At 39.4% G+C, this 23,246-nt stretch overlaps 2 protein-coding genes, 1 long non-coding RNA gene and 1 pseudogene across 10 annotated transcripts in view; 2 read left to right on the top strand and 2 right to left on the bottom strand.

Moving 5' to 3' along the window:
* Positions 1–1,575, bottom strand: part of GAD1 (glutamate decarboxylase 1) — a 42,945-nt gene extending 41,370 nt beyond the window's left edge. The window contains exon 1 of the mRNA XM_070241995.1: positions 1,352–1,575. The gene's annotated coding sequence lies outside the window, so the exon portion shown is untranslated. The remainder of the gene's footprint in view (positions 1–1,351) is intronic.
* LOC138918780 (uncharacterized) lies at positions 832–18,713 on the top strand. Its single transcript, XR_011428529.1, has 3 exons — positions 832–1,177; positions 13,049–13,352; positions 14,985–18,713. It is a non-coding gene; the product is annotated as an uncharacterized lncRNA (long non-coding RNA).
* On the top strand, positions 6,557–9,386 carry LOC138918759 (large ribosomal subunit protein eL31-like; annotated as a pseudogene).
* The window catches only part of ERICH2 (glutamate rich 2), a 28,525-nt gene continuing 18,292 nt past the window's right edge, over positions 13,014–23,246 (bottom strand). For 7 of the 8 annotated variants that reach the window (XM_070241997.1, XM_070241999.1, XM_070241998.1 and 4 more), the window contains 3 exons: positions 18,729–18,786; positions 14,088–14,159; positions 13,014–13,212 (listed from right to left, as the gene is read on the bottom strand). In XM_070241997.1, coding sequence (XP_070098098.1) covers positions 13,091–13,212; positions 14,088–14,159; positions 18,729–18,786 — 252 coding nt within the window. In that variant the 3' untranslated portion in view covers positions 13,014–13,090. The remainder of the gene's footprint in view (positions 13,213–14,087; positions 14,160–18,728; positions 18,787–23,246) is intronic. The other variant, XM_070242000.1, reaches the window with a different exon arrangement.

The following is a 23,246-nucleotide window of genomic DNA, read 5'->3' as shown; positions in this document are numbered from 1 at the left end:
AAAAAGAAATCTCCTACAAGACTAGGCATCGCAAATTAAAGCTAAGTCCGTCCAGCTGTGAGGACGTACCTCACTTTCTGCTTTATGGAGGGGAAGGGGAGGAATAAAGGCTCCTGCTCGTCTTTAATTTAAAATTGTTTAATCAAATATTAGTAATTAATTAAACGAATATTTATGAATCACCTACTATGTACCAAGCACTGTTCTTACAACCGTCCCAGCAACTTATATTATCCCTGCCCTCAAGGAGTTGACATTCCAGTTAAGCGAGGAGAGCTACAGACTTGGGGAATTCATGGCTTTGATTTATTTTCAGATTATCTCCCATTCCAATCCAGACTCGGGCGCAGCGGAGATAATAAGGAGCTGAGGGCCTAGAATCCCACACAGTTCCGGCACATCTAGTTCGGAGCAGGGCCCAGGTCTTTCAGCACCAAGGACAGCGTCCACCATTCGGTCCCTTGAGCCTCGCTTAGGTCGGCTTCAGACGTCAGCCCTTAGCCAGTCGCCCCCGCCCGCCTCCCTCCTGGTAGTAACGGCTGTGTTTGTTTTCCCTTGTTGAGAGTATTTCGCCCCCATTTCTCCTCGGTAAGAATTTGCTCGGAGAGTGGTTGTGGTTGTCTTTTGGCTCTTCAGAACACTTGGAATCTATATTTTTGTTTGTGTTTTTCACTCTTCTTTTCATCTTTTATTACTCTTGGGGGAAGATGCTTTGAATAACGGGGGGTGGAAATAAGATATCCTCCCTGGGGCCTCGAACCGGTGGTGAGGGGTGGCCCGGAAGGGAGTGGTATCCGCCCAGCTGTTTCGTTTGCATTTGATCTAAGGTTTAGTGCTTTGAAGAGACGAGAACACGACGCCCAGAGGCAGAAGGAGTGGGCGAGCGCGACCCCTCTGGACTCTCTTTCCAGGGGTTCGCGAGCCTGCAGCCCCGGCTACTCGATCCTGCCCGCCAAGGACAACCTTCCTTTAGGTCAACGATGGCTGGGACTTGGGAACACGACCCTCCACCTACAACGTCCTTTCCCCTGGAGGTTTAAAGATATTCCAACCGGATCTGGAGGCGAGCCTTTCGGCGAAGGAAAAAAGGGAGTAGGTAGGAGGAGAGTAAGGCGCAGAAGGGTCACCCAAACAGGCTGCTGGGATTTTTATGCGTAAAAATATGGTCCAAGTCTAGGTGAGTAAATAAGAAACGTCAATCTATTTTGTTTTGACGCATTTAGCATTTTTAGCCTCCAGGAAAAGTAATTTAGAGCCACAGTGTTGGTTCATTTCAGCTGGCTCTTTAAAGTCTATTTTAAGTATCTAATTTATGACCAAAAAAGAGAGAGAAAAAAATGGCACTGCTCACCGTTTAAACGTCTGTCTCCAGAGACGAGGGCTGTGGGAAGCGTTGTTAACCTTACGCTCGGCTTTTCTTAAGTCGGAGCTAATGTCTGTTCGGTGTGTTTGCGTACTTTAAAGATAGTTCCCCAAATAATTCTGGACTTTCTTTGAAGACAATAGCTAGATCGACATCTCTACCCCAACAGACCACACCACACTCGCTCCTGGGAGACAGGAAAGGGTTAAAATGGTGGCGAGGGAGGCAGAATTCCAGCCAGAACGCTGGAGAGGACTCCGGAAATTACAACGTTTTCTTCTTAAAAAAAGAGAGCCGAGTCCCTCAGATAATCGTCAAATAGTCCCTTTCCCCTTGATATTGAGAAAATGAAAATATTCTAATATTAAAGAAATTAATCAAGGCGGACAGAGTGGTTTGTATTTGGGCAAGTCTTGTGCAGATCTTAAGACGCCCAGTTCTTGCTATTCCAAACACGGTGACAGAGGGACGACCACCAGATGGCGATAGATTACAATTTCTGAAAAGAAAGGAGAGGCCCCTTCGCACTCATACCCTGCCATATTTCACAAAGCAGGGGCCTTTTTTTCATGCTGAAAGATGCTGCCAGAAGTGGCCTGAAATACCCAGAGTCTCTGTCCCTTTGGTGAAAGAGAAGAGGATGCGGAGTATCCGTTTCTTTCCCACACAGCTGCTCCTCAAAGGGAGCCTTAGGATGGGAACTCTTTGATATCAGGCAGTGTTTCACCGCAAAACTGGAGACCAAGGAAATAACAGATCTGAATTGTAATTCTAACAGTTTTTAAGATGTATCTGTTTTAAATTCTTCTCTCCACAAAAACTAAGTCTAAATCAGTCTTTCCAAAAAGAGTGGGATGAAAGAAAGATGATTTCCTACATGAGAGGCTTTGAGTGAAAGAGTATGGAATGGAAGACTAGGTATAGTAATATTTTTGTCCAATTTTTTCAGCGTAAAAGCTCTTGAACTATTTAAAATAACAGGTAGTTAGCCCTTGTTTTCAGACTTAGGTGCCTGGGACTTCTGTTTGTGAGAAGGTTCTTAGTTGTGGAGAATCTGGTAACTTAAACCTCTATTTCAAATCCGATTCCTTCCCTGATCCTACTCAGGGGAGAAAACTGGAAACTTAGGAGGGATTCATCATTGCTGCTCGAGCTCAGTCCTCTTCATGTCAAGAATTACAGGTAAGAGCTCATGGAATTCATTCACACCTGAGGTTCTCACTTGTATCATCTGCAAATCAGTGCCGTGGTTTTTCCCAAAGCAGTTAGTCACCTGGACCCCGTTCTTTCTCTCTTACCTTCAGTTGCAAGGCTGGAGTCCTGTCTTCTTTGCCTTTGGGTGAGTCAGGAATCCTTTAGATCTGCACAATCTGAAATCTCAAGCAGTCCCTAAATATGCAGATTAAATGATAATACCTTCTCACTGGGGCTATAGGCACACTGTCTCAACTTCTTAGCCAGGGACAAGTACGGACAAGCTTCGGAGCATGGGGAGACTTGAACTGGCAAAACTTTTCTCTTCCCTAGCTCAGGACTGTACATTCCACTCCACCCCACCCCACCCTCCTCTGATTCCTAGAGAAAATTTTCTGATGGAATATTTAGACTTACTTGAAAAGGGTGAAAGGAAGCCTGTTTTGTGATGAAGTTCTTACTCTGTTCTTACTCCAGTGACACTCGCCTCCTGTTTCTTGAACATTCTAGGCTTGCTCCCACCTCAGAGACTTTGCAATTACTGTTCCTCTGCTTAAAAAGCTCTTCCCCCAGGTATCTGTAGGATTTGTTACTTCTTGTTCTGGCATTTGTTCAAATGTTCAAATGTTATTTTCTCAGTGAAACTTTCCTTTATCCTTCTATTTAAAATTGCACTTCTCTCCCTGCCATGGTACTCCCCATCCTTTCCCTGTTTTTTTTCCTATAACACTTTTTACCACTTGACATACTATATATTTTACTTATTTATTGCTTTTTTCTTCCCACTAAAATGTAAGCTCCATGAGGGCAGGTATCTTTTTAAAAAAAAAAACAAAAAACAAAAAAACACCAAGATATTCCCAGAACAGAATGGTTCCCAGAACACTATAACCACTCAATGCATATTTTGCTGGTTTTTATTTTGTGCAGTTGAATAGACAATGTATTCCTAAAATCTTCAGGTGGTCATCTGGAAGGCAGCTGGCAACTGCAGAATGAGTGTGGCAGTCGTTTCTTTCTTCTCTACATCTGGATTCAGATGAGTTGAGAAAACATAAAGAAGAAATAAGTCCCAAAAAGAGCCACCGAGGAGAACTCAACTAGCCTATGAAGGAGTAGCCAGTTACACTAGTATTCAAATCATTGCTCTAATAGGTTATAAAAGATCTCACTTTAGGAAGTTTTAGTTTGAGACAAGTTTCAGACTCTTTCAACTCCATTTAGTACATATGGTTTTTAATATTTTTCCTCGTGGTTTCCTTCATTGGTGGATTGCAAACTAAGAGAAGATAGCTTTAGGATGATGATGTTATCTGCTGATTCAAGTGTTCTGCGCCATCTTTGCTTGAGTTCTGATGCCAACAGGAAGAAGCTGGATTTGGTACCCATTATGATAAGGAGGAGATTTTCCTCCTAATACACTGTCTGGTGGTAGACAGGGAACTGTGAAATTTACCATCTTTGCAGGATGCTCACCTTCAAATAATCATTTTTATGAAAACACATTTAGAATAATTTTTATTAGAGATGAATGTACTTAGGGACCTGATGGCATGAAACACCAAAAGCCTTGTTCCAGAGTAGAAGAGGAGGAAAGCTAAAGTATTAAAAAAGAGGGAAAAGAGCTCATGAAAGTTAATCAACTATTAAAAAAATATTTTTACAGTTATGCAACAATAGGAACTACATAAATTTTAAGAAAACAGGGACTTTTGAGGGGTTATTGGTGGTGGATTGCAATTATCCCTACTTAAATTTTCCAATTAGGCATAAGGGTAGGCAAGTTTGTGAGTGGACTAACTGGTTAATCTTCCATGAAGATCAGCAAGTTTCTGTCTCAGATGACATTTCTTTTCTGAACATAATGACCTATTTATTTATTAGTATTCATCCTCATTAGAAGCTTCCAGCACACCAAAAAGGGAACTAAGGCCTGCTAAAAATGCCTCACATACCACAGGCACTCCACAAATACTGTGTTTTGTTTCTTCCATTCTAAGTGTTAACTTTCCTGTACCTCAGGTCACTTTTACCTTAACTCTCAAAGTTTGCTTCTTTAAAAAATACATAACTTTTCCTTTAAAGTAATATATCATTGTTAAAGAAAGTATATGACTTTATAATAAAGAAAAATGAAATAACCTCATCATCCAAACACAACCATGGTTAACCTTTTTATTAAGTGTGAGGTATATATGGCTTATAGTCTTAGAGGACATTATTGGTATCATCATGCTTGCTATGCTGTGGCAGATACATTGGGTAGGACTTTCTCAGCTGCAAGTAATAGGAAATCTGAAACAGGCTTAAATAGTAAGAAAATTTGTTGTATTACATAGGATATTCAGAGATAGGATAGGTACTAAACCAGAGTTGGTTGAGTCAGTAAAAAACGTCAACAAAGACCAGACTCTTATTTTTCTCTCTGCTCTGCTGTCTTTAGCACTGGCTTCAGCATATGGCCTCCTCATGGTTCTAAGATGGCTGTGAGTAGCCATAAGGGCTACACACTTTCTCATCCACATCTAACTCCTGCTCATATTTTATTGGCTGAGATTGGCTGATTCTGTCTATGTCTGGTAATAACTAGTAGCAAAGGGATATTGGTCAGAGGGTACGAAGTTTCAAATATGCAAGGTGAATAAGTTCTGGAAATCAGCATGGTGATAGTTAATACTACTTACTATATACTTGAAATTTGTTAAGAGGATACATCTTAAATTAAGTCTCAACACATGCACACACACACACACACACACACTGGTAACTATGTAGAGGTGATGGATATGTTAATCAACTTGATTGTGGTGACCATTTCACAATGTATATCAAATCATCAAGCTACATGTCTTAAATATATATAAAAATATGATTTTTATATGCCAATGATATCTCAATAGAGCTGTTAAAAAAAAAAAAAAACACCACCACCTAGAGGCCAGCTGGGTGGCGTAGTGGTTAAATTTGTGGGCTACACTTCGGCAGCCCAGGATTCACAGATTCAGATCCTGGGCATGGATCTAAACACCATTCATCAAGCCATGCTGTGGTAGCGTTCCCACAGACAAAATAGAGGAAGACTGGTATAGATGTTAGCTCAGCGACAATCTTCCTCAAGCAAAAAGAGGAAGATTGGCAAGAGATGTTAGCTCAAGGCCAATCTTCCTCACCAAACAAAACCCCAAAAAACAAAAAACACCTATTAGCAAGGAGGATGGGAGTACCAAGATTAGCTTACACTTATCATCTAGGTCACAATGGGATGTAGGAAAATCAATCACAATGTCTGCTATAGGCTGTCTCCTGGTTCAAAGGTACATTTTGAATAAGGCTATGCAAGCCAACTTCATCTCCCAGTGCGTCACTTCACAAGCCTCTCCAAGCTCTGTACACTTCCCTCACCCCATTACAACTCATATCCCATGGCAGCTGGGGAGTTTATTAGGAAGGCCAATCAGACAGACCTTTGCCCTCCTTAGTCTGGCCTTGGTGGCCTCATCTTACCTGCCTCTTGTGAACTCTCAATACCTCATGATACAGGACACTTGCCCAGAAATGCTAAACATTTCCAAGAGATCTAGGCTTTCCTTCACATCTGGCATCATGAGTTCTGTTCATGTGCCTCCCCTTGTCCAACATCAATATTTCAGCCAAAAAACAAAGTTACATAGATCTTACATGTCAACCAGGGTAAAGTTAAAGGGAAAAAACACACCTCAATTAGAGAGAATGCAGGTTATCACACTGTTTAATATATAAGGAAATGTGGAATAACTGAAGACTATACTCTAAGGACTAATACTGGAGAACAAAGGAGAGGCAACACTGACTCCATACTTGGACTCCTGGGGTAGCAGTCCAAATGGAACCAACTACCACACACTAAGGTTATGTTATATACATTTTGTAAGGTTATTAGATAGACTTTACTTCACAAATTATCCCCCTTTCTTCAATCTGTTTCTCTCTACTGTTCTCTTAGAGGAGAAAGGACGTGGTGAAAGGCAGAGCGTTAGAATAAAATGACCTAGATTTGGGATACCGCACACTCTTTCTTTCCAACCTGGGCCCAGTAGAATGGCTGTTGCAAGGGGTGGCAAGAAGAAGGGCCATTCTGCCTTCAACGAGCTAGTGACCACAGAATACACCATCAATATTCACAAGCCATCCATGGAGTGGGCTTCAAGAAGTGTGCCCCTCGGGTGCTCACAGAGATTTAGAAATTTGCTATAAAGGAGATGGGAACTCTGGATGTGTGCATTGCCACCAGGCTCAACAAAGCTGCCTGGGCCAAAGGAATGAGGAATGTCTCATACAGTATCCGTATATGCTTATCAAGAAAACGTACTGAGGATGAAGACTCACCAGACAAGCGTTGGTTACTTATGTACCTGTCACCATAAAAAATCTACAGTCAATGTGGATGAGAACTGACCATAGATTATCAAGTAAAGTTATAAAACCACCACCAAAAAAAAAAAAAAAAGACCTAGATTTGAATCTGCCAATTCCCAGGTATGGGATCTTTAGAAAGTTACTCAATCTCTCTAGGCCTCAGTTTCTTCATTTGTAAACAGGGATAATAATGTCTACCCCATTATGTTATGAAAACGAAAAACATTAACATATGGAACGCTTAGTGCAGTGCCTAACACAAAATACACTATCAGCACATCTAATTATCATCCTTCCTACTAAATATGCTCATCTTAAAAAATTTTAAAATAATACTCCTTTTGCCTTGTGTCTTTCAACAATACTTCATCTTTTTTCTTTACTTCATACTCAAACTCCTTGTTCTCCTTTTCCTTACCTCCAGTGCATTCAAACTCACTGGAATATGGCTCTCCCCTACTAACTCAACAGATTCTCCTCTCCCTAATGCCACCAACTGCCTCTTTGTTGCTATCCAATCAGTCTTTTAAGTTCTTATCTTCTTGTCCTCTCTATAACTTATGATAAAGCAGATTTTTCCAGACCTACCTACCAACTGTTTTCTGAGTTTCTGCAATGTATTCAATATCGGGACACTTTTGGCAGCAGGTAAAAGAAATCTCAATCCAAACCAGTTTGCACAATAAGAAAGTTTCTCTCACAATAACACTAAGCTCAAACAGAGGGCTGGCTGGCTTCCAGAGCAGTTGATTCCATGGCTGAATATCACCAAGAACCTAGGCTCTTTTTGCTCTACCATCCACAGCATCAGCTTCATCCTAAGATTAGTTCCTCTCATGATCATAAAATGGCTGCCAGCAGTAAGCAGGGCAGCATGCTTCCTGGTTCCTAACCAGAGGAATGGAGGAACCTCTCCTCCCAATCATGAAATAAAATCCTTGGTCTGATTGGGCCAATGTAGGTCACATGTCCACATTTGGAAAAATAACAATCACCAGAGAAATGCCATGTACTGATTGGCTGTGGGTGTCTTTCCTGAGTCCCATGGCTATGCGTGGGGAGTGAATATTTGATCAGAATCAGGGCTCTCTTAGCAAAGAACCAGGGAGGGATAAACTCTGAGTAGGCAACCAATGGTATCCACTGTATTTGCTTTCCTGATTTTCCTCTTGGCTGTTCTTCTCAGTCTTGTTTGTGCCTTTTTCTTTCTTGGACTACCACTTAAATGTTCTTAAATGTATTATTTAAGATAATTCTATGTTCAGTCCTCTTCTGTTCAGACTACACTTTTTCTGTGGGCCACCACTGCTTATCTTTGATTATCTCTAATCAAAGAGATATCTCTGTTATGTGTTATCTAATTGAGTCTAAACTGATAACTCCTAATTAAGGTATGTATTTCCAGCCAAAGTGTCTCTTCATATCCATGAAGCTCCATACCATGAGTTCCAAAAACATTAACACTTACCCAATCCTTCCTGTGGTAGGCAGAATGCGTCCCCCTACTCCCAAAGATGTCTATGTCTTAATCCCCAGAACCCATAAATATATTAGGTTACATTGCAAAGGGTAATTAAGATTGCAGACGGAATTAAGGTTGTTAATCAGCTGAGTTTAAGATAGGGAAAATGATACTGGATTATCCAGATGGGCCCAAAGTCAATTACAAGTGCCTTGAAAGGTGGAAGAGGGAGGCAGGGTGTTGAGAGTTTAGCTAAACTATTCCATAATGTTGCTGCCTTGGCATCCATTTTGTGTGGCTAAGCAGCCTACAGGGGCCTTGAACTGACACTAGCCTCTCCCTCAAGTGAATGTCCTAGACAAAAGCCCACGCACCAGAGATAAGAGCCCACAGAGTCCCAAGTAAGTTCCTGATGTGACTTCCCTAATGCCCCTGATGATAAATAGTCCCTCTTGCTTCCCAGTTCCTTCCCCTTGTGTGCTCCTGAGATAAGACCCCCATGGAATTTACCAAACTCTGCTCTTTTTGGTTTGACTAATCTGGCCTCAGCCTGGGAACCCCAAAGCAATCACTCATGGACTCGAACAAAGACATGTATCCCAGGTCCTGCCGCACACTCTGCCTGCACCTTGACCTCCCCATGTGGGCCCTCCAAGGCGGGCATTGTACCTCCTCCAGGACCTGTGAGTAATAAACTTCTCCATTTTACTTTCCTTGGTGGTCTTTGTTGAACCATGGCTCACCATCTGACCATCCAAAGTTCCACTTAAGTGTTAATTTAACAAAAATCACAAACAGGGGAGAGAGAACTTGAGCGATGGCAATGTGAGGAGGTCTCAGTCAGACATTGCTGGTTTTTAAGATGGAGGAATGGAGCCACCAGCCAACGAATGCAGGCGGGCTCTAGAAGCTGGAAAAGGCAAGGAAACAGACTCTCTCCTAGAGCCTCCAGAAAGGATGCAGCCTCGCTGACACCTTGATTTGGGCCGAGTGAGACTCATTTTGGATGTCTGACCTCCAGAACTGTAAGATAGTAAATGTGTGTTGTTTTAAGCCACTAAGTTTGTTCTAACTTGTAACAGCAGTCATAGAAAACTAATATTTCCCATGCTCAATTTATATAAGTGAACTGCCATCTTCTCCAGCAAATCCGCTTTTCTTTCTGTGTTCCTTTTTTGGAGGAGAGCACCACCAAACACTCAGTTATCTAATTGGAAGTCATCCTTGACCTCTACCTCTCCCCGACATTTAACTCATCACCAATTCCTGTCCATTCTTTCTACCTCTCATCTCCTCCCTTCCATTACGTCTCCCTGCTATTACCTCTTTTCAGGCTACAATTCTGAACTGCTAGAAATAACTATGTAACAGTGGAGTTTTGTATTCCACTCTAGTCTGTCCTCTACACTTTCAGATATATATTTTTTAAATTGAGATCCATAGGAAGAAAGACGTTTCACATCAAGATCTAGGACACATACACACTCTTGAACCAAAAGTTTCACAAAACCGTAATTCCAATACTCATTTGCAATTTGCTATTTTCTATTCTATGTATTTAATTTAAAAAAACTCCAGCTATTAGTGACTCACTACAATGATTTCATAACTGACCAAAGGATCATGACCTGTAGTTTGAGACATTTTTCTACCTGGCTACTAGAATGCTCTTTCTGAAATACAATCATTATTTTCCTTAAAATCCTCCAATGGCTTCCCACTACTTTAAGGACCAAGTTCTAACGTTAACGCGGCTTATGAGATCCTCCATTACCGAGCCCTTTTATCATGGTAGTTTCATCCATCTCGTCTCTAACTGGTTCATTTTCATTTTGAATCCAACCTTACCTACTTACTTGCTGGACTTAGAATGTATTTACTGATAGAACGTTCTTCGGCACATCCTCTTCTTGTAGCTATTTCTTATTCGTTCTACCTTCTCAACTTAGACTTCCCTTCCCTCTCAAGGCTTTCCCTGGATGCCTGGCCTGGGTGAGGTGCCCCTGCTGTGTGCTCCCGTAGCACCCTGGACTTCCTCAATGGTGGTGTTTATTAGCCTGTATTTCAACTGCAACAGTGCTGTTTAAGAATAGGGACTGGGTTTTGTTCCCCATAGTATACCTAGGAGGCCTTCAGGAAATATTTCAGTATTTATTGAATAAATAAATGAAACTATTTCAGTGCGTTCCCATCTTAAATCCATTGAGTAAACATTCTCACACATTCCCATGTTGTTGGATATTTGGGTTCTTTCACACAAGTGTAACGTGTTATAAAGTTTTGAAGATGGCACACGTCTGGAACTGAACACTTTACATAGACACAACTTGCTTGCTGATTCATCACACGGTTTCTAGAGTTTAGCTACGTGTGAAGCAATGGAATGCTGAGTTCAAGATTCACTAGATCTCATACTGGGACATAACCTAGCATCTCTAAGTCTAAATTTCCTCATCTAAATTCTAATACTCCAGTTAACTTTAACCCTTGGATATCCCTAAGCATCCCAAATTCCATTCACGTAACTGACAGGGATAAGCATGCTCTTGGCACTAGTGTGAGAAGCCAGTGGGTTAAGTGATATAAAAATACTTTGCAGATTATTTCTTAGCTATTACTACTACAGACACACATGCCTATGTTAGGTTATGCCAACACTCTAAGTGTCATTGACTAAGGAGTGCAAGTAGTATGAAGAATATAGATAGAAGGGGACTGATCATCCTGCATGAGCAAACCCTGCAAATTCTTAGATTTAGGTATAACATAGCCTATGAGACCATGGCTATTTATTCAGAGAGCTTTGTCCTCAGAACTTTCCTGTTCCTTTAACAGAGAACAAAAATCTCACCAGTGTAACTTATTTAGTCTGCAATATCAGTTTTAGGTTATTTTATGGACTTCTTATGGGAAGGGGAGCTCCATAATCAGGTAAGTGTCATCAGATTGAAACATGGTGGTTTTCCTGTGGTGGGGAGGAATAACAAACCCTCAAATGAAAAGAACAAGCCATTCCTGAGGTCTGAGTCAGCCAGCCCTCCCATGCCATCTGACTATTTATGTAACTAGAGGATTTCAGTCACTCCTATGAAATGGTGCAGAATTTTTTCCTCTGAACATTAGCAGGCTACAAAATGCCCAAAGAACAAACTATGTTGCAAGCATTTTTGGGTATGACATGATACTGCGCTCATATAAGAATAAAAATTAAAAATCCCTATCCCTGGGTCCGGCCCCGTGGCTGGATGGTTGAGTTCGCACGCTCTCCTTCGGCAGTCCAGGGTTTTGCCAGTTCGGGTCCTGGGTGCGGACATGGCGCCACTCATTGGGCCATGCTGGGGCAGTGTCCCACATAAAATAGAGGAAGATTGGCACAGATGTTAGGTCAGCGACAATCTTCCTCAAGTAAAAAGAGGAAGATGGGCTCAGATGTTAGTTCAGGGCCAATCTTCCTCTCACACACACACAAAAGTAAATAAATTAAAAAACATGGGGCTGGCCTGGTGGCTCAGCAGTTAAGTTCGCACGTTCCACTTCTCGACCGCCCGGGGTTCACCGGTTTGTATCCCAGGTGCAGACATGGCACTGCTTGGCAAAAGCCGTGCTGTGGTAGGCGTCCCATGTATAAAGTAGAGGAAGATGGGAATGGATGTTGGCTCAGGGCCAGTCTTCCTCAGCAAAAAGAGGAGGATTGGCAGTAGTTAGCTCAGGGCTAATCTTCCTCAAAACAAAAACAAAAACAAAAAAAGAACATAAACATTTTCATTAACTTTCACTACATTCACTCATTCACTAGTATATATATCCTGTTACTTGTGAGGCACTTGTCCATTTCTAGGGACAGAATGGTGAAAAAGATAAAGTCCTGGGGTCAGCCGGGTAGTGTAGTGGTTAAGTTTGTGCACTCCACTTCAGCAGCCTGGGGTTCGCCAGTTCAGATCCCAGGCATGGACCTACTCACTGCTTATCAAGCCATGCTGTGGGAGGCGTCTTGGTAGAGGAAGATGGACGCAGATGTTAGCTTAGGGACAATTTTCCTCAGCAAAAAGAGGAGGATTGGCAGCGGATGTTAGTTCAGGCTAATCTTCCTCCCAAAAAAAAAGATAAAGTCCTGCTTCATGGAGGTTACATTTTCTGACAGAAAGGGAGAAGATGAAAAGAACACATAAATAAGAATTTCAGGTACTGATACATGCTATAAAGAACACAAAACCGATGACGTTAAAGTGCCTGAAGCGGTAGTCAAGGGAGGGTCTAAGAGTATGGATTCTGGAGCCATAATATCCACTAACAAATCCAGGCTCTACCAATCAATAGGTATATGATGCTGGGCAAACTACTCACCTTCTCTGTGCCTCAGTCTTATCTGTCAAATGGGAATACTACTGGTACTTAGCCCATGGGTCTGTTGGATTAAGTAAATTGATGTGTGTAGAACAGTACCTGCCACACAGTTAGTACTATGTAAGTGTTTTTAATTACTATTTTCCTCTCTGAGTAACTCATATTGAACTAAGACCTAAATATTAAGAAGGAACTCAAACAAATACAGATAAATTAAAAGAACTCTGTACCAAATAAAGAACAATTAGACTAAAATGCAGCTCCCTTCTTTATGTTTCCATCATATACAGAAATGAAAATACATGAAGATTAAACCACAGTGGCCGCTTTCGTCACTCGTCTTCACACTCGTCGGAGCTTTCTTCACTCAGATCCTCACTGCTCTCCCCTTCACTCTCACCGCTACTGTCTTCTTCACTATCTTCATCATCTTCCTCAAGAGTTTGAGTTTTCTCTACCACAGAAAGGAAGAGAATTGTTTAAAATGTTTCTTAATATTTCCTCTCTTTGAAAAATCATAATTCTCCTTGTTTCTCCCTCCACCAAGAAATAGACATTTTTGGAACGTGAGAACTGAGCTGAACTTTGCTAACTGTAAGTAGAGTCAAAATAGTAATACAAAGAAGAATATATTCTTACGGGCAGAAAGATGTTTGGGGATTTAAAATAAATTTAACACATAGGTCTATAACCATTGTGAACACAATTCTTACTTAAATAGAATAAGAGTGAGTAAGACTTAGGGTAATTTAGAGAATACTGGCTTTCCTTGGAGTTGTGGGATAATCCCTTTAATACATGGGGCAATTAGCATATTGTCTTCCCTGTGAAGACTCTGTCGGTGCCTGATTGCCTGCTGCCCAGGGAGCCTGCTCTGCTTGGGCAGTTCCACTCCACAGAGGAAAGGGAGTCATCTGGACCGTCCAGAGGACAAGCTGGTTTTATTAAACCATCCAAGACAACCATTTGGACTTTTCTTTTCTTTTTTTTTTAAATTATTTTATTGAGGTCACATTGGCTTACAACATTGTGTAAATTTCAGGTGTACACTATATTGCAGCTTCTGTATAGACTGCATCGCATTTACCATCGATAAGTCTAGTTTTTATCTGTCATTATACGGATATACCCATTTACTCCTTTTGCCCTCCCTGCACCCCCCGTCCCCTCTAGCAGCCACCAATCTGTTATCCTTATCTATGTTTGTTTATGCCTTTTCTTAACCACTTCCGGAGGATGTACTTCACCAATCTGCTGGGATAACGAGTTTTTAAATAGTGACTGCTCATAGCTCTATGAGAAAGAAGGAACTTCAATTTTTAGATTTACCCATCAGCAACATTTCTTCAATAAGTGAGAAAAACTCCTTGGCCTCAGGATTTTCTGGCTCATAGATTAGAACTGAAAATGGACAACAGGATGTGTGTTATTAATGTTCAAAGTGTTTTAGTAAACAGGCTCTTCAGAATGAGATTGAAACTGTCAATCAGAGTAAGTGAAAATGCAGAAAGCGATAAACACCAACAATTATACCACTGGTATATCTAAGTGTAAATACAGAAGAGGCTCTACTTATCTTAGGTGCTTTGTAAAAGAGATAATCCTCTTTCTATTTTCTACTTCCTGTCCAAAGAATGCAATCTCCATCACTATGAGGCTGCCTTAAGAGGCCTGTAGCCAAAGTGTTTCTTGACTATAATTATTCCCCAAACAAGGTACAAATCTTGAAAATACAGAGACTTCAGTAATGAGAGGACTGTGTGCCTAGAGGTCTACTAACCCCTCATCTCATCTCACCCACCCAATGTCTACGTGGCATCTTTTACTAAAGGCCTCATCCGAACGCAAAGGAACGGAGCTGTTTTGTTTTTGTTTTTGTTTCATGCAAGCTCTTCTATAGTAGAGATGTCATTTTTAAAAACTCATCCTTGAAATAGAGAAAACTGATGTTTCCTCTTTCTCATCATCAGGAAACTTTTACCTTAGTTCACATCCCAGTCATCACCTGCTTAACAGTGTCCTGCCGTCTTCAGCAGACCCACTATTTTTAGCACTATTTATTCCTTTTTTGCTCACCCTTTATGTGAATATGTCATCTTTCCTTTGGGCCATACCAATAGATTTTTTTTTTTTAGGCTTGTTGGGATGTTACCATTGTCCTAGAGGCCAGAAAGATTTACACCTTTTGCTTCAGAGTTTTTTAAACTATTTTATTTATTCTTTCAGATCTCACTCTACAGATTTCTCTCTGTCTTCTTCCTACCTGCCTTGAGGAGTATTCATAATCCTGCACCATCCATTTAAGATTGTGATGCCTGTGCAATATCCTGATGGCCCCTAGGGGGCACTGAAACATCAAGTGTGCTATTCACCTGGCTAAGCATGAGAGAGAGAACTTGTGGATGGTTCAACTCGGCCCTATTGGTTCACAGGACCTCACCCCATATGGCTTTCATCCTGACACACCAAACCAGTGTCTTTATTTCCTAATCTACTAATATAACAATTTACCATCAATCTGGGTTAGCATGACTGCACCTGGCTCAAAAGCTGCTTTCAAGGATCTTATAGGTATTTATACAGCTTTTAAGGTTTCTAATAAAAATAACTTTCTATACATTTTAACTTGGACTAAAATATGCTTATCATTAGCAATCTAAATCTTTCTTTGAGGCTAAGCGTCTTTCTAGAGCAGGGTTTTTCCAACTGCTCCTTGAGATACTAGTTTCTTAAGACGTTAATACATATTTGGGAAACTAGGTTAAATTAAGTTAATTAGGTAAAGCTTACAGTAAGGAGCAATTGCAGGACTTTTTACAGAACCATTAATATGCTCACAATTATTATGAATCTTATAGAGAAGAGAATGTGGTTTTCTCAATTTATTATTTCCATGGAACCTTTTTTGGTGGAAAACATATTAAGAAATCTTGAACTAATACTCCTTGGAACACAGTTTAGAAAATTTCATGTTGGAATTAGGATTATCCCATGAGATTGGAGTATGGGAACAGCTACTCTCACGGTTTAACAAAAACTGCTGGCAATTGTCAATTTTCAGAGTCGGGGTACGGTATCTGTTTTGAGACTTAGCCCAGCAATATCCATTCTAGGTGATAAATCAAAAATTCTTACTCTTTGACAGGCTAGTAGGGTTTTCAAAAAGGTAAGAGAAGCTTTTAGCACATGCAGTTGGTATCCTCGGGGTTGTTTCCCAACCTGGGCCCATACGCAGGGCCCAGTGTGGCCCGAGAAAAGCTGGTCAGATGTAAATCCTGGTTCTGCCACTGTCTAGCTGGGTCATCTGGGGAAAGTATTTACTGTCTCTGCACCTCAGTTCCCTTAACTGTAATAACACTATTGACCACATCAGGGTGTTCTGATGAATCAATGAGATAATGTAAGTAAAGTAGTTAGTCTAGTTCTCGGTGCACGGTGAGTGCTGAATAAATGTTCATTAATATCTGTTTTCCTGGAATAGTTCTGGGCCTAGAGACAGGCTTCTTCCTTCCTAAGCATTCAGTGGTTGCTCTCTTCTGGCTGAAGGGCTGAGGTGGGGAACAGAGGGGTTCTGCTGCTGGCGGGGCTCTAAGTCTCTCAGACTGGGGGCTGTTCTAGGGTAGACACAACACTGGTCTTGTGCACTGTTGCACCTCTAGGAGAGCGCCTGGCACAGAGCTGGAGCCCCAGCATAACATCTGGTACATAGCTGGTGCTCAGTATGAATTTGTTGGAAGGAAGGAAGGGACTGAGTTTTCAGACAGATATAACCACATTAAGATAGACCAGTTTGAACTTTTTCATCCCCCTTGACCTGGCACTCAATGTATGTTTACTGGTTTGAGTTAGGTCAATAAGTATACTGCACGGCTAACAGCCAAAAGTGACTAAGAGATGTGGTGATATCAGTACATATACTGCGTAAGCTTCAGCCAGAGGCTTTCCAAAATGATTGATGAATGGGGAATTTATATATAAGTTTTCCCACAATTAGGCTCCACAAGAAACTCAGAGAATAGGGAGCCAGAGCTACAGAATCACTTCCACCCTGGCCCCACAGAGAGAAAGGTGGAGTGGGAGAAGGAGGCTTGGGTTCCAGCTCTGGTTGTGTCACTATCTCCCTGGGTGGGGCTGAGCAAGCTGCTTAACCTCTCGGCTTCAGTTTCATTATTTACAAAAATAGAGAATTGGACATGGTTCTCTCTAAGGATTTCTTCTGATTGGAAATTCTATGTTTGTGTGCCACCAAAAATAATTTCGATCAAAATATTTTATTTGATGGCTTTAAAGGTCAAAAGTGCTTGAAAGGATTAAACAAGGCAAAGTATTTACCTTGGATATAAAATAGGTAGTTTTAAAGCATTCAAGGAACCCATTTTAAAACCCAGCCAATGATTCGAGAACTACTGTATCCACGGTGGAGACCCTGTACGCGGCAAGGGGCAGACCCCCACAGTCCCTACAGCATTTACGCCAAGGACTGCTAACTGAAGTCTAACACTAGTTAGTATTTTGAGTCCTATTATCAATAAAGTTTCATTGTAAAGTTGCCATTTTCTCTTTTAAAATAACTATGAGTAACGTATTAGAGAAAAACACAGGCAAAACAGTTGAAAAGACTGCGGATTTCAACAGAGAGCTGGAATCTTTCAAAATCATTAAATGGACTTTCTGAAATTGGAAAATACAATCTTTGAAATTAAGAACTCACTGGGTAGTTTTATCTACAAATTGTACACAACAGAAGATAAGTTAACTCAAAAACAGGTTGATAGAAAATATCCAAACAGGAGAGAAATAAAAAGAAATGGAAAAAACAGAGATGAGTATAAGATACATGTGGGACACCATGAAAATAAGTCTAATTTATGTCTAATTGGAGACCCAGGAAGAGAAGAGAGAATAGGGCAGAAGTGATATTTGAAAGGAAATGGTTAAGAAGTTTTCAAAGTTGATGAAAACATCAACTCACAGATTTAAGAAACTCAGCAAACCTGCCAAACCTCCCTTTGTATAAATACAAAGAAAATCACAACTAGTTTGAACATCAAGTCAAACCACTAATAACCAAAGATAAGAAGAAAATCAAAGCAGATCATATTATTCCTCTGCTCAAAAGTGTCCAGTGGCTTCCCACCTCACTCAGAGAAAAAGCCAAGGGCCTTAAATTGTGAAAAGGTGCCCTGCCACCTGCACAAGCCCCAGCCCGTAACCTCTCTGATCTCATCTACACACTTCCCCTTGCTCCTTCTGCTCCAGTTACACTGTCCTCCTTGCTGTTCCTCGTCAGGCGCACTCGCGTCTCAGCACATTTGCTGTTAGTCCTGCCTGGAACACACTTCTTCAGATATCCACATGACTGATTTCCTCAACTCCTTCAAGTCTCTGCTCAAGTCTGTCAGTGAAGCCTTCCTGCACCATCCTATCGAAACCTACTTTGCCTCCTCCCAGGACTTTCTAGTCCTTCCTCCCTACTTTATTCTTCGCCACAGCACTTATTTATGACACCATAGTTACATATGAGTTTATCATCTGTCTGAACACTAGATACAAATATGGAGTTGTTATCTGTCTTGTTGACTGCTGTATTTCCAATGCCTAGAACAGTGCCTGGCACATGTAGGCACTTAGCTATTTGGGGAATAACTGCATATCAAGTAAGGCTTGCTGCGCTACCTGACACTTCTTTGGAAGTAAAGGCATAAAGTTACTAATCCATTATTATGAAGGTAAGGATTTTGACTTATTTTCCAGTGGTGGTGATTAGTCTCTGTTAGTTTATCCCACTCAAAGTCATTCCAGAAGTCTAAATTAGTCCTTATACCAATCAACCTGATTTACTATCAAGGAATCATTGAGATACTATCAGAGCATTCACTAGACTTGCGATAATCAAACCATCTTACATATTATGGAATGTATGTAGAATTAAAGAGAAGATTGGAAAACGGAAAAGTAGTTTGTACTTACTCATCTGACATAATTTTTTTGCCAAATGGTAGTCTTGGCTCATTTCTGCTCTCAGGAACTGGAAAACATTAAGAAATTCTTCAGATAAGTAGTTTCAGAGGGAATTTAAATGTCAATTATAAACTCCCTAGAAAATATTTCGTTCATGATCAACTATTTTGCTTTTAACATTTACATGTTTTTCCAGGAGTGAGTGTGTAATCAATCAATTAATTAAGAATATTTAAGGATTTCTCATGGCAAGGCAACACAGAATAAGTATGATACGTCTGCTTTGCTGCAGCCACACTATATATGTAGTACTGAACAATTTGAGAATACATAGCTTGGTTCAACTGGTAGAGATAGTGAAGACACTAATCACCTTAATGCCCCTTTGGTTCAGATACACCTTTTATTTGTGACCTTAGGCCATAAGTACATGACAATACTTAGCAGGAAAATGTAGACTTACAATTATGTGTATTCAATATTTTCCAGTATTGTTCTTATGCCAGCCAGTCTTGCTTTTACTATTTTTATTAAATTTTTCTTGTTACAAAGTAATACACATTTTTGTATGTAGGAAATTTAAAAGCTCAATAAACCCATTCTGTCCCTAATTAAAAACCATCTATATTTCTACTATCCAGAGATGTTTATTTTTAACATCTTCAAGTATGTTTAGTGTTTTTTTCCCCATAAATGAACACATTTACCAAAACTAGGATTATTCAGTAACTTTTAGAAAATAAACCACACATCATGATGATTTTCTCCCCATGGAGTTAAACATTCTTATATATTTTTTACTTGGGCTATAATTTAATAACTAACCTTCTATTATTAAATTTAGACTGTTTCCACTAAAATAACCCTACACTTGGATGATTGTTTTTGCTTGTGTGTGACATATTCTGAGCCATATGCAGGTAGACCAGGTTTACTCTGCAAGAGATGGGGCATTGAGTGATATATAAAAGACACTTCTCACACGTTTCCAGATCTTTCATAAATACTCAGGTGCCATTTTAAGAAGCAATTCTCTACCAGTTTTCTCTGTTTCTCCCATGAGCACTGGGATTACATATATTTTTCTAATATAAATAGAACTCTTCTGGAGATTTTTCTATAAGCCATTAATTCATCACAATTCTCATTTATTCACATATTAAAATGCTTGTTGACTCATGAAATAGAATTCTCTTATATTTTAAAAATCTCTTCTTGTTTAAGGTTAAGACACGTTCATTTTCATCCCTTTTTGGGTTTTTCTTCCATTTTAATTTTGATATGTAGTGGTTTATCTATGTCATTCTCCAAATATCCAGCACTTGAATTGATATATTAATTTGGTTTTTAGTTTGAATTATTAGTTTCTTTCTTTTTCTTATTTTCCTTATGTTTATTTTGTTCTTTTTCTACCTTCTTGTATTAATATGTAGTTCATTTATTGTCATTCTTCCTGGAATCATCATCATCATCATCATCATCATCATCATCAAAGCATTTGAAACTTTATGATCTTTTCAAAAGTTTTAGTATTTACGGTTGTGGCTATCCTTGTTTTCTAAATAGTTTGTAAGTTTAGTTATGAGTTTTTCTTTTTTGGTGAGGAAGATTGGTTCTGAGCTAACACCTGTGCCAATCGTCCTCTATTTTGTATGTGGGATGCCACCACAGCACGGTTTGACAAGTGGTGTGTAGGTCCATGCCTGGGATCCGAACTGGCAAACCCAAGGCCGCTGAAGCAGAGTGCATGAACTTAACCACTACGCCACTGGGCTGGCCCCAGGATTTTTATTTTTAATTCAGATGTCATTTAGAAGAATATCTTTCAGTTTTAAGTATTTTAAATTTGTTATTATAGTTATTTTTGTTATCAATGCCTAGTTTAATTGATCACAGTCAGAGAATGTGGCCAGTATAATACGCAGTTATAGTCTATATTTTAAAAATCTTCATGGAAAATTTAAATATACACAGAATTAGAGAAAATAGTAAAAGAAATAACACGTCCCCAATTCTCACCTTCAAAAATTAACACTTTGCCAATCTGGTTTTATCAATATCACCACACACTCTTTTCCTCCCTCTGCCTAGATTATTTTAAAGCAGTTTATAGATATCATCTCAGTTCACTTTAAAAACCCAATCACAGTATTGCTATCACATCTAACAAAATTAACAAGAATTTCTTACTGTCAACTAATATCTAGTCTATTTAATAAAGCATTATATTAATACTAGCCTCAGAAAATGAAAAGGAGCATGGAATCAATTTCAAAGGCTCCTTTGCATTGACCTATTTTGTTGTTGTTTTAATGTAAAATATATTTTCCTTTAACAGTTCAAAAAGCAGTGAAATTAAGAAATTCACGCAATGAACATTTCTCTTTTGTGAGAATTACTTAAGACCGCCAAATTAAGCTGAAGACAGGTTTAAAAAAAGATCCTATATTAAATTATTTGTGACATTCAAAAAGAGAAATGCTTAACAACTAAACTCAAAACATGAATTTAGATGGAATCCTGACCAGAAAAAAATACAGTTATAAAAGCCATTTTAAAGACAGATTTGGAAATCTCAATTTGAATATAATGTATTTTATTACAAAATTATTAATTTTCTTAGATGTGACAAGGATATGATGTTACATTGAAGAATGAACTTATTCTCAGGAGACCCATGCTCGAGTATTTAGGGGTGAAGTTTTATGACGTCTGCAACTTACTTTCAAATGTTTCTGCCAAAAATATATATCTAGGTTTTATCTATAGCTTATCTATCAAAAGAGAGAGAGAAAGCAAATGTAATACAATGTTAAAAAGTGGTGAATCTAGGTAAAGTATATACATGTGTTCATTGTTATACTCTTTCAACTTTTTTATAGGTTTGAAATGTTCAAAATAAAAAGTTGGGAAAATTAAAAAGGGATGCATTCTGAAAACAAAAGATCTTATGCATAGGCACAGTACAAGATAGGAAAATAAGCAATCTCACACTGTCTGAATACTTATATGAAAAGGAATTAATGGATTACCTTTATAATTAAATGTCAAAAACAAAGAGAGAAGAAATAAAATGAGCAACTCCAGACAGTTTGGTTATGGCAAACAGGGTCTCCGAAGGCTCCACAATTCATGAACGATTTAGATGTCCAGTCAAAAGGACGTTTGTCAAGTGAAATCTTTCCAACACTTCACATCAATTTTTCCCCCTTATTAAAAGCACCTTATAATATTAAGGAAGTTTCAAATTTTCCTAAATATGTTTTATTATAGGAGGAAAACCTAATAAATATGTCTGATTTCCTTATATGATTCCATGGCTGGCATATGGGTTAAATTATCTAAGGAGGCAAGCACGTTAGCATTTTCCTTGTGCTAAAATTTGAATTGAGGCTTCTACCTATGATGGAGTTAACAGAGATCAAATTTACTCTGCTCTCCTTAAAAAAACAGAAAACACAAATAACAAACAGACAAAATAAGTGAAACAACAGTTTTCAGACACTGGACAACAGACATTACAGGACAGTGATCTCTGAGAAAAGGGAACCAAGATGGGTCCTATAATTGTCTCAGTTTACTGATTTTAGGCTGTTTCCAGGTGCTACCATGGGTAGGGAGAATCCAAGCGAGATGAGTGATCTCTCTGAGTTGAAATAACACAGTTTGGTGTTCAGAGAGGCCAATGGGGCTATAATTTTCAAAAGAGGAGTGAGCTTCACAAAGAGAGCTCCTGCAATCTGCAGAGCTGTCTCCTTGAGTCTTTGGCTGGTACTTATCTGCATATATAGAACGAAGAAACTATCTGAGGATAGAGAATGAATCACTGGAATGAGCAGGTGGAACAATCACTGGACCTCACACAGGGCTGAGATGAGCTCACATTCTCTCCAGCCAGAGTGGAAGATCCTGATCCTGCTAATACGTGGAGCATTGGGAAGAGTCCTCACAAGGTATTGCCTTAGCAGTGTCTCTATTCTAAAAAGGTTGCCCTGGACTCTCCCAACAAAGCCTAAAAGCAAGACTCAAAAAGAGAAAATTGCTTCCAAGTTACTCAACTGTGTCCCAGATCAAAGTCCCAAAACATTTTTTTTTAAAAAAACAAAAGTTTGCACCCAAGAACATAAAATTTACAATGTCTAGGATTCAGTAAAAAATTACCAAGCATGCAAAGATGCAGGAAAATATGACCCATAAGCAGGAAAACAACTTAATCAATAAAAACTGACCTAGAATTGACAAAGATGATAGCATAGCAGACAAGCTATTATAAACACATGCCATATTCTCAAAAGTAGAGAAAAATATGAACACGATGTGGAGAGAAATGATAGATATAAAAATATTTAAGTAAAACTTCTAGAGATGATAAATAGAATATTGCAAATGAGTCTACACAGAGAGAGAGAGAGAAAAAGAGAGGGAGGGAAGATGGGATTAACAGCAGATTGTAACAGCAAAGAAAAGACCATGAACTTGATGACACAGCAACAGAAATTTCTAAAGTGAAATATATAGAGAAAATAA

The sequence above is a fragment of the Equus caballus genome, chromosome 18 (assembly GCF_041296265.1).
Source record: "Equus caballus isolate H_3958 breed thoroughbred chromosome 18, TB-T2T, whole genome shotgun sequence".
NCBI classification, from domain to species: domain Eukaryota; kingdom Metazoa; phylum Chordata; class Mammalia; order Perissodactyla; family Equidae; genus Equus; species Equus caballus.
Note: the sequence above shows the minus strand (reverse complement) of the source record. Positions and strands in the feature narration are given on the sequence as shown.